This window comes from Morone saxatilis, unplaced genomic scaffold, assembly GCF_004916995.1.
Source record: "Morone saxatilis isolate NCDOM2014 unplaced genomic scaffold, NCSU_SB_2.0 Contig9, whole genome shotgun sequence".
Classification (NCBI taxonomy): domain Eukaryota; kingdom Metazoa; phylum Chordata; class Actinopteri; family Moronidae; genus Morone; species Morone saxatilis.
The window spans coordinates 16,824,119-16,836,378 of record NW_023340268.1 but is presented as its reverse complement, the minus strand read 5'-3'; the positions used below and the strand labels follow the sequence as shown (position 1 = coordinate 16,836,378).

The following is a 12,260-nucleotide window of genomic DNA, read 5'->3' as shown; positions in this document are numbered from 1 at the left end:
ACACAACACAACACAACACAACACAACACAACACAACACAACACACACACACACACACACACACACACAAACACACACAGGTGTCATTATTCAGCTCGTTGCTGCTCCCCTGATTTGTATTCTATGGATACTGTGGTGGACTTGAGTTATGAGCTCCCCTACACTGCATGGTGTAGTATTAACCAGGAGGAGAGCGAGGCAGGATAACCTAGATCTTACCTACATGCACATATCTATAGTGGAATATTTTATGTATCTTGTTATGATAATATCTGGCACCTCACCGTCTTCAGGTGGCCTGCACAGAATGAAATATGAACTGTGAGATTAGACTCATTTGTTACTGTATCTATCTGATGAGAGCTAATGGAGGCAGCGGGAGCGTGAAAACAGAACATACAAAATGTACAACTTATACTAAAAGACCCCGGGGATGATGACAGCAGGAGTGGCGGAAACAGAAGGGCAGAGACACGAGGAAGGAGACTGAGGGAAGGCGAGGAAGGGCTGAGGAAAGAGGAGGGGGGAGAGAAAGGTGCAGGGCAGTGAAAGGACATAAATCACTGAGTACAGTAACTGTCACTACCTGTGAACCATCTGCATTTCTGATTTCCTCTGGGTGGCTCACAGAGCGAGTGAGATAAAGAGAACAGAAAAGGTGAAGAGGACGAAGAGGGCAAAGGGAAAAAAAGAGAGAGGGAAATTTACATAATACTCTGAACCCCAGATTATCGCGTGGGCTTTAGGTTTTACAGTGGGCATCTTAAACTGTGGTTAAGATTAACCAGGTCATTGCAAGATTTGATACACATATCTGTGTGTGACTAATATTGTAAAAATATTGTTTATTTATTTATTTTTGCTGGGTATCATTGCATGGCAGTAAGCCAACTACTCCTCGGCTACCAGGTTAGGTAAATATAAGTATGAAAGTCAAATGAGACATTAGACAGCTTATCCAAATAAAGGTTTAGCAGTACTTCAATTGACATGTTACTTAGCCCAAACTGAACTCAATCAACAAGCATGGTTCCTGGAAGGTTTATATTGTACTGTATGACTTCTTAACCTAACCCTGGTGTCTCACTTCGTCAGCAGAGATCGACTTTGTATTTGCTCCACTTCTTAATCCTGGCCTGAAGCAGGTTGTGCACCGGAGCTGAGGTGACTGATTGCACTTCAGGACACAAACACAGAGCTAAACCAAGCTGCTGCAGCACCTACTGTGCCTAAAAATAGTAACTATCACTCTTTTTGTAATTATCCCTCTCTCGCACTCTCCCTCCTGCTCTTTCTCTTGCTCCCTGATAAGGGGATTGTGGGTATTTTTCTTCAAGGAGGATGAACTGTTTTTTGGTCCTTGTCATTTCAGAGCATTTTGTGAGCCAAACTGTAAGCTCTGTAAACACAGATACAGATACTTATGGCTCACAGCTGAGACATAGTTAACCCACTGTTCCCTACATTCATCTACAGTCTTAAAACTAGATAATAAATCTATTTGTTGCCAATTGGCGTGGGAGTGAGCATAGGAGTCTTCTGGGTGATCCCGGCAAATTAGAGGCACACAAAGGCCTCCAGACAAAACCCACCCTGAGGGAAGACAAGACAACAAGTGTAGAACATACAGAGACAGATGCCAATAGCTTGACAAAATGTCAACTGTACAGAAACAAAACCTTGGAAAACTTCACCTATAAATTCACTTTATTAGTCATTACCAAATTAGTCTCCATTTGGCGGGTTTATGTATTGACTTCAGAAAATAAAACATAAGAGCTTATACTAGATAAAAGTTTTGTAAAAGTAGATTTTTTAAGTGCAATCAAAGAAAAACAGACACCAGCTGGAAATAGCAAAAAGGCTCAGGTGTGGCAGGTTATTTGAGGGCATTTCTCCTTAATGGTCCATTTTAGTAAGATTGATGAGGTAATAAGAGACCTACAGCTTCCGCAGAGACTCATCTCCCAGCAGGACAGGACAGGACAGGCCTGTCACCCTTAAGTCTGATTCTTCTGTTGGACCTAAAATCCCTCTTCAGTAAAGTATGAGGACTAGACCAGCCGGTTGAGCTTTTTTTCTCAGCAAAAAATGCATATTTTCTTATATTAAACATTTCTTGCCACATATAGCCTTATATAGTTTCGTTTTTTGAAAAGTCAGAGCATGTGCTAATATCAGTTAAAGTTAATAGTTTGACATTTTAGGAAATTCACTTTCTTGTTGACAGTTAGATAAGGAGACTGATACCACTCTCATAACTGTCCATAAATATGAAGCTAGAGCCAGCAGCTTAAATTGGCCTAAATACTGGAAACAGGGGGAAACAGCTAGCCTGGCTCTGTCTAGTGTTAACAAAATCCACCTACCAGTACTTCTAAAAGATCACTCACTAACGGGTTATATCTTGTTTTGTTAAATTCCTACAAAAATCACTGTAAAAACAACAAGTTGTGGTTTTACAGGCGGGTGTTTCCTCCCCTGCTTCCAGTCATTATGCTAAGCTAAGATAACGCCTCCTGGCTGTGGCTTCATATTTGGCGTGGAGACATGACTAACTCATATTTTCCAAAATGGTGAGCTACTGTATGTCTTTAATTGCAGTCTGAATTTATAGAATTTGATTTTGTTTCTGAAGAATGTCACTGTGTAAAAGCACCTACTCGTACAAGTCAGTGGTTTTATTATCTATCTTGTTATCAAAAATCTTTTCCTCTGGACTGACAAGAGACAAACCAAAAGATACGTTTATATCTCCACCATCACAGACCAAGACTCACGAGCCCTAGATTATCACCATTAAACTTCCACAGAGATACAGATACAGATGTCTATTTTACATTTCACATTTAGCAGCTGTTCAAACTCCCAACCTCTTTGACCTTTTCTCAATTTCTATAAAGACACAAAATCCAAATGCCACAGTCTGGTTTCTCTCATTAGCGAATCATAATGTATATCTGCATTGGACTTTCCGTTTAACCAAAATGTCATTTACATCATTTCATGTTCTCATCCTCCTCTGGAAGTTAGAGAGATTGTAAAGATTTCCAGACATGGACGTTCCTGTGAGACAATCATCACTTGTTCTTTTCTGTACATGGACTCTCTGTCTATTATAATGGATTAAACTCATGTGACTCAGCCACAAATTGCAGAAACACAGGGCAATGGATATAGACACTGTTCAACAATGGAAAATTTAAAGCTATGCCTTCCAGATGAAGTGCTGCCTCTGTCACCATGGAAATATTGATGCTTTTCATCAATATCAAGTGTGCAGATGAGAATAGAGGAGCAGAGTTTAGATGAAAAACACATCCGCTGATGTCCAAAGTGCTGAGCTGTGCGGACATCGACAACTTTAAGTTCATTTGACTGTGTGTCACCCGAATCACACTGAACACATTAGGCTTGAACAGATGCACCTTGTTGTCTATACACCACACATGTAACACACACATAAATGCACAGGCAGTGAAAGTACTAGTTTGTTCATAAGCTATATAAGCGCTACAATGTGTGTATGACATGGAGAGAATGAGGGTTGTGTGTGTGCGTGTTAACTAGTGCATGTGCCTCCTGTCCGCAGACAACAACGTCTCATTCTGCCAATTCGGAGCATTCATTGAAGAAACACACTCCTCCTCGTCACTCTTCCTCAGTGAAATCCCATTATGCACGGCCAATGAACTAAGCTTTCCTTTCGTAAACAAGTCGAAACCATTTTGACTGAATCAGTTTGAAAACACAAGTAAATCCCGTGAAAAGACTGCAGCGTGTTTGAGTGAACCTGCTGCCAAATGCTGAAGCACAAAAAGTGGCTGAGGTTGGCTTGACACCATCTGCTTGGCAGGCAATCGGCTCCCCAGCGTGACCTCTTTGCCGACATGAGTCCAAGGTCTGCCGACACCAGTAGGATGACATAACTTAAGTTGTTGAGGTTAATTATACCTGGTGTCATCATTCACATAAGTATATATTTGTTTTATTACAGTTACTGCACATAAAGCATTCATCTCAGAAGTGTAGAGATGCTTTGTACCAGATTTAGCTACAAAACTTGTGTTTACATCCATTGTTTCTCACCAACACACACTGTATCCTTTAGGTCTAACAAATGTGTGAATGTATCGTTCATCACAAAACATTTGCAAAGCAGATTCTGCATTGTTTACCTCCACGTTACTCCAACTTACTCCCTGACTTAAGCTCGCACACATGCATACACATAGGTGTGATACAAACATTGTTCGCCTTTCTATAGCACTACTATTGGTCCAAAACCCTGTAGTGTACCTATAAGTTAGAACCATACCATTACCATTTATATAATTTGTATTAAATTTAGTTCAGATTTTAAGATTCTAATGCAAGTTTATGAATTTATCAGGTTTATGAAGGGAACATGAGGGTTTGAAATTGTTTAACATCATTTCACAAGAATCTCATTGAGCTTTACTTAGAGTCCTTTGTTCCTCTCTGAGCAAAGCTAATGTATTTTTACTGTTACTTCAGCTGTCTGAAGGGGATTTTACTTAAATTATCTGTAAAGGCTGGACTGAACCATGTCTCACTAAATGCACCTAAAAGATTTCAATGTTGTAATTGTTGGATTTAGGGAAGCTCTTAGGGCCCCATAATGGTCTAAAGGTCTTATTCAGAGGATTTTTTGTGTTTATAAATGTAACATTTTTGTGGAATAACTGAACAGTAATGGCCAAAGTTTGGGCTCAATCAATCCAAAAACATTGGCTTTAGTCATGGTTTTCTAACCCAACACAGAACACAAGTAATTTTTGCAGCAAACCAGATTTATTCTCATCAGTGTCAGAAGAAAACTCTAAATGAGCACTTTGAGTTTTGATTGATGTATAACTTTCTGTGAAGTTCAATTTTAGGTTTGATATCGCTTTCTTCTCCATCAGCAGGGCAGGACCTGCTTAGCTAAGACTGTCACAAGTTTCAAATTACAGATTGGACACAGTGATGTTGGAAAATGAAGCCTAACGTAAGCAATAAAAGATAATTTAGTTCCTGTCTCAAAATGATAAACAGCAAATCCAAGCCATGACAAGGGTTGAAATAATGACCTTTGAAAGGCAAGGTCACCAGCAGGTCTGTGTGTGTGTGTGTGTGTGTGTGCGTGTGATGTTTAATGGCGTGGTCTGATGCTTTAATTCAATTTAGGTGGCAATGCAGGAAGCCATTGGACTGAACCCCATTACAGAGCAATCTAAACACTGAGTCCTTTTACACTGGAGACAGTGAGATCACTCTGATACACTGAAGCTACACAGGATTTAAGCAGCAACATGGCTTATACAGGGTCACAACCAGTGTTATGTTACATCAAATAATAAATGTTGCTCAAACAAATAGTCCAATGACACAACTTGACACAAAGAAAGATGTAGTGTGTTTCTTGTCAGCTCAACTACATATAAAGCTGAAACTTAAAGTTGCATTAAAGGATATTTCTGACCATTTGGGGGTAATGCAACAAGCTGTAAACACAATACCGACATGTTATCACCTGATAGAGTTGCTGGTGTTGGCTAACACTTTCCTATTTACGCATCCAGCAGACACAGTGCAACACTGACATTCATTTGATGAGTTTCTGGCCACCTGAAGAGCGTGAGTTCAATATTTACTCTCTTTTAGCTCTGTTTTTGGTCTCCTGCAACTTCAGAGGGATACATCTGGGTCTTGAGCTGCTCAACGCTCTATGTTCACCAGCCAGTTGCTAACTCAGTCTGTCTGTTGTTTGGTGCTGGGCAGTACAGTACAGGGGTTTTATCAGAACAGTTGTTTTACTGAAAATAGCTGATTTTGAAGATTGGACAACAAAACCAATGAGTCTGGCTGAAAGATGCTAAGAGGCTCCGTAGAGCTGAGGACAACTGCCGGGTCGGGTGAAGATTTTTTACTATGAGTTACCTCTTTCACTTCATCAAGTGTTTATATAAAATTGTTGACTAGTGCAGCTTTAATAAAGCAATGGAAAATGTATCTAGTAAGCAGTGTAATGGATTACTGCCTTCAGGTAGTAATTTATGTGTTTTAAATGAGTACAGCACTGCTACCATTTCTGAAATAACAGGATTTTTTCCCAGCAGCTTCAGTTAAATTTGGGTCCAGCCATCACATTGCAAACCTATGAATACACCCCACATACACTTTCTTTTTGCATGCATGGGATTTGTAGCCGGGTTGTGGATCATTTAGAAGGAATTATCCTTACTTTAAAGTGCTCTGGAGATGCCATCCAATGGCTAAAAAATTCCCATGCTACATTTAGGACCAGAGTAGCCAGACTAACCACAATTGCATGCTGCCAAAGAAGTCCTTTCATTTTGAGTAAAACGACAAAAGTTCCTAGTGCTAAAGGGCATGAGAGGGCAGGATAGAGGACGAAGGTAAGTCCCTTCATCTCTGAAGAACACTTTGGTGCAACAGGTCAGAACATGATGTTACAGGTGAAAAATGGATGACAACAATTAAAACAGGCAGAGCCAGGACAGGCAGTGCTGCCATTAAGGTCGTTAGAGCCTAATGTCACAGGAAGGAGTGATGAATGACAGGGCTTTAAACAGACTGAAGGCTTTTTACTAAAGCACAGACAAATTAGAAAGCTGTAGACGGAGAAGAAAGGGAAACTAAATAAATTGTAAAAACACACCTATTGTTTTGTCTCTTGTGACAGGAAATACAGCTTCAGAAAGAGCAGAAAATAAACTAAATGAAGAGGGAAATGAGGTTATATATGTATATGTAGCTGTGTGTGCAGGTATTGCTTGCATGAAAAGCAGAGGAGAACGGTGAGATGCACATTGAGAAACAGAAACAGAACATAAAAGATCAGGGCTGGAAGACGAGCCGGGGCGAGGCGTAGGAGTGGCAGATAGAGACGAAAAGTCATCTTCTCTTTATCCAACTGTGTGTTGCCTAAGCTCTCTGCGGGGAGTCAGTGGCACACAGTAAATGGGATCTTCAAAGGAGGACCAAGAAGAGAGCGTCTTAGCCCCGCTTACAGAAATCAAAAGGCTTAGGCGAGCCTTACCCAGCAGGATAATGGAATATGGAATATCACACTCGGCACAAGACAGCCGTAATGAAAATGGCAAGGAAATCTGCTGGCAGCCTTGTTCTCAAATTATACACAGTCCTATAAAACATGTTCCCCTCTTCCTCTCTACCGATTATATCCTTGAGACTAGAGTAACCTTCTTTCCATTCTCCCTCCCTAATTCTGTCATCAGTTTTCATTTTACTTCACCTATCAATCCTTCATCCTTCCAAGTCACAGCTTTTCCATTTTGCACAGTCAAAGGTGAGCAGTCACAGTAAATCTTATTGTGTGTACATGCAAGTATCTCCCCTTTGGAACGCTGAAAGATAAATAACCGTCCAACAATCCAAGGTCAAGAAGATAACAGATAAATGAGAGGAAGCAGAGGGGAGTGAGAGGGAATGAGATGAAGGTAAAAGGCACATAAGGTGTGAGATTTCAACAATATATCCTAATATTTCAGTTTCAAGTTTACAGCGACAAAATAGTTAATTAGATGAATCATTCTGACATCTCATCTTTGCACAGAAACCCACTGAGTCAGTCTATCCTGTGATGAAAGCCAGCTGAGGTTCTCCCTGCAGAGTGGATACTTATGAGGAGGTAATATGAAACATCTGGAGTCCCATCAGCTGCATCACATGAGTTTATAGATCCTCAAAAGGACCCAAGAATCCAAGGATGACAGCGCAAAGAGAGAGAGAGTGAGTGTGTGTCTGGCTCCCTCTGCGTCACTGACCACCTGTGGACGCAGTAAAAGTGAGTTCATAGTGAGCTAATCTTAACCACCGCAGCCACTGTCCTGGTGCTCACATCACCAGATGAATAGGCATCTTTGTGACTTTTGGAGCTCAGCTGGCCACATCTCACCTCACCTCTCACATCGTGTCTTTTAACAGTTTGCGTGCAGACAAACACAGGCAGTCATTGGTAACTAATGCTTGAATTGATGAGTTGATAGTGTGAGCCAGGTGCAAGTCAAAAAGTTTGAAAGCATCTAGTTTCATCTTTGTTGTCACCAATAAGAACACTTTCCCTCTTTCAATTTTGTATTTTATGTGATAGTAAATTGAATATTTTTGAGTTTCTGAGTTGCAAAACTAATAGTAACTCTTGTTCAGTGCTTCATTGGGTGTCCCTTTCTGATGGAGACACACTGCTTGACTATCTATCATGGTAATTATGACTGGTTTTCAGGGTCACATTTAGTCAACCCAATGGATGCTGAGTTCACACTGTCTAAGGTTTGAGGACTAAAAGTTCAGAACACATGTTAAGATTATAAGTACTTAAAACATGTCATTTTTACATCCCAGACTTGGACACATTAACATCCTCCTGTAACATGAACTTGTCAGTGACTGAGCAAAAGCCAATGGGAAACGCAATGCAGAAAAAAAGATACACCCATGGATGACCTTGACCAAAAATACATAAAATGTGTGACATCCAGTTGTTTCCCAGTCTGTTAAGTGTTGTATTCCCCATTATAAACAACCTCTCAGGTGTTGTGAAGGACACAAGTGGGGTTTCTGGTTTGGGACAAGGCCAAAACCACAGACATGACACATATTTCAGGAGCACAGAGTGACGATCTAGCCACTGAGTTCATCTCCTGCATGTTTCATTAGCCTGCTACACCTAGAAGCTGCGTTACTGCAGCACAGAGACACCGTGTACTGTGTGGTTACTGCCTTTTCTGTGGCTGATAACTACGGTTTACTGATATATAAATAAAGTCCGCAACTTGGAGACAACTTGGAGGAGTACTGCATCAATACAGCTGCATATAAATACATGTGCAGTCACAATTCTATGCAATACAAGGCACGCTCTTCTTTCTCTCTGCTCTATTTGGGTTCATTTGAGAGTATTGAGATTGCAGATAGGGATTGCAAAAGCTACAATCACCTCAAACAGGAATTCAGCCCCATTTCAAGAAGCTCAGAGAAGTTGTGTGTGTGCGTGATGGATGGGTGCCCATGCGTAAGGAAATTGTCTGGAATGTAGGAATGCATTCACACCCCAAGTGTCTGAATAAACTCCCCATGAATGAGGCGGTGAATACAGGAAAACAGAAGACAACAATCACACACACCCACTTAGACATCGACCACCCTGAGAGAAAATAAAATCAAGATGTGTATATACACACGTTCATTATCGAGCATAGTCCATCTTTTTTTGTACACACACACACACACCCACAAACACAAACGCCATCGTAAGGTTTTGATCAGTGAGGTTCCTTCACTGCCTCGGTCCTGTTTACTGACATCTGATGCATTCCTCCATACCATTAACACAAAGGGTTCATTAGGGTTAGCTGTGACCATGGCAGCCACTAGCATCAGGGACCAATTTTAACCACATTGGAGAAACACAAGACACACTAAGGGCTGAATTAATCTATCAAGGCAAATATAAGTGAACTTCTTTTGCAAAATACAGGCTACAATATGAAACTAAATTGGATTTCCCTCATCTCAAAGTGTGACTGCAACAGAAAACACACCCACACGCAAAATGGAAGTCTGTCAAGAATTGATTAGTCTTGGTCTGATCTTTATTGCTGTTTGGTTCCAGCTAATGTTGGTCATATTTCATCCTGTCTAATGACACAAGCAGATAAATGCATTTGGTAATATTCTAATGCACCAACCCCAGCTAATGGCCATATAACCATGACAGCCATCTAACAGAAGAGGCAACGCAGATGTGTGGAGGGTTTGTGGTAAACAAGTTGCTCCATCAGCATCTGTTCATCAAACGTCTTTGCACCACCGTTTATCACAGATTTCGTAAAAAAATATCATCTTGAAGCAAACGCAAAAACTTTTGTTGCAACTGTGGACATATTGTATCAAAACTTTGCCACACTGATTAAGCCTTTTTAAATTTGGAAATTTTTGTTTGCTTAAAAGTACTTGGATAGAAACCAGTAGACTGATTGAAGTGAAAATGAAACAGTGTGTGGGCTTACATTTATCTATCAGTTTCATTGAGCCTTAGAAATGCCCCAGGATACAGTCTTTGCCATGCTAATTGAGAATGTGCCAAAGCAACAGTAAAAATGAAAGAGAAAGAAACATTATCATTGTCTTTAAATGCTTGCTGTTACGCTCCGTTAATCGCAGCAAAATAACAGTACAGCCTAAAAAAATGATAAATTCAAACCACATGGGTCCAGGTATCCTTTGTTAAGCAGTAATCATTTTCTTGTCACTTGGGGCTGCGGAACAAGCTGTAAACACAACACCGACATATCTTTACCTGATAAAGTTGTTTCTTGGTGGATGTAACTTAGTATTCACTCAACTATTAGCTTTGTTTGGTCTGTACCAACTCCTGAGTGGAATATCTGGCTCCTTACTCATCTGCTCCTTGGTAAATATAGTAGGTTTTTTCAGAGCTCTTTTGCTGAAAATAGCTGTGACTGGAAACGAGGGCAATGAGAGCGAACCAAAACAGTACAAACCAAAACAATTGAAATATGCTAAAAAGCTGTGGAGTCCAGTGACAATTCTCTGTGGGTTTGTCACAACGAGCAACCCTTTTCGAATTACACACAGTAAATGGATCCATTGTTAATATGAAAATATGTATTACTGCGGCTCTAAGGCTAGAGTTGGTACAAGCGACCCTGTGTCCAGAAACTCAAAGTTCACTACTAGGCGATGCGAGAAAAAGGCTAGGGGAATCATTAAGGATCCCAACGAACCGGATAACGGCCTTTTCTCCCTCTATTATTTAATACTATTCCATTTTACCCTTTTTTAATTAAATACATTGATATGCTTATATGTGACAAACCTGAACTTGAACACCTGAGAAACAGGAAATGTCAACAATCTCAGTGGCAGAGCATTATCTGACAATCTGTGTGTCTTGTGTTAAACCTGTTTGTCTGGTGGGTTTTGTTGCTTCAGGGACTGTTAACAGAGACAATGATCAGTGTGGGACAGCCTGAGCCGTTTTCCACTGCAGGTATAGTGGTCTGGCAATAACAGCTCACAGAATCATAAAATAATACCCACTCTTAGCCACAGGATCACACACACATATACACTGTGTCCTAAATTAGAGTTACCCTACTCATCTGTCAGCAGGAAACAAATCACTGGAAGAAAAGCAGAAAATAAACACTTTTGCCCACACACAACCCTCTTCTGCATACTTGTGCAAGAAGCAAGAAGCAGGAAGGCTTGACGCTGACTAAGATAAAGTCAGCACAGGAATATTGTCACTCTGCATCTAAAAAGCTTACTGTAGGAACTAATTCACATGCACATGACCACACATCCGCAAGCAGCCAGCTACATAGGTCAGTTAGCTTTTCAAACTGCTCACATTCAAGTTTGGTTTCATGAATAAAAAAGCTACTTTTTTAACAATCAGTCTTTCAAAATTGTCAACGAATGTTTATGGTGGCTGATCTGAGCATACACTTTTGACATCCTGTGTTGCTCTTACCTGTCTTCAGTTTGTCTTGACGTCCAAACAGCCAGGAGCCTTTAGGTTTTCCCCGGTTGGAGCTCGGGGATGTGGTTGGAGAGAAGTTTTTCTCTGTCTGGACCTTCTTCTTCTTCTGGACGCTATTCCCCATTTTGGGGCAGTCCTGAAGCCCCTAAAGGGGCTCTATCATCTTGTCGTCCTGTAACATTACATGTGTATTCCTTTGCTTAAGACCTTCCCACAGTCCCTTGCTCTCCAACATGAAAACACACCCTGAGTAAAAGTCAATACTGCACTCCTGAGTCCCTGTGGTCAAACAATTCCTGCTGATTCAGTCCTGCTGACACACACACACATAGTACAGTACAGTGTGCGCGCTAAAGACCCACTGACACCATTCCTATAAAACAAACACACTTCAGCTCTAACGCTATCACACACACAGATCCAGCATGCAAAAATACAACTCAAACACTCAAATTAGTCCTATTGTCCAAGCTGACACACTTCCAGTCCTGTACATCCAGCTGCTGAAGCAACGGCAGCATCCAACACTGACAAGCTCACTACCAAGTGTGTGTGTGTGTGCGCCTATGTGTGTGTGTGCAAGTGCCCCTCCCACTCTCTGCCTCTGTGATCGCTGTGCTCCCAAGTCGAGCATTCACACAGCTGAGCATTTTTTGTGTTGGAGAGGGGTGAAAACACAAACTAACATACACACACACACACA

At 40.9% G+C, this 12,260-nt stretch overlaps 1 protein-coding gene across 3 annotated transcripts in view; it reads right to left on the bottom strand.

Moving 5' to 3' along the window:
* kiaa1522 (KIAA1522 ortholog) overlaps nt 1-12,260 on the bottom strand; it is a 33,002-nt gene that overhangs the window by 10,702 nt on the left and 10,040 nt on the right. The window contains exon 1 of one of the 3 annotated variants that reach the window (XM_035680961.1): nt 11,549-12,013. The exons of the other annotated variants lie outside the window; for them this stretch is intronic. Within the exon in view, the coding sequence (XP_035536854.1) occupies nt 11,549-11,681 (133 nt within the window). The 5' untranslated portion in view covers nt 11,682-12,013. Of the gene's footprint in view, nt 1-11,548; nt 12,014-12,260 lie in introns of those variants that run through there. 3 annotated transcript variants of the gene reach the window in all.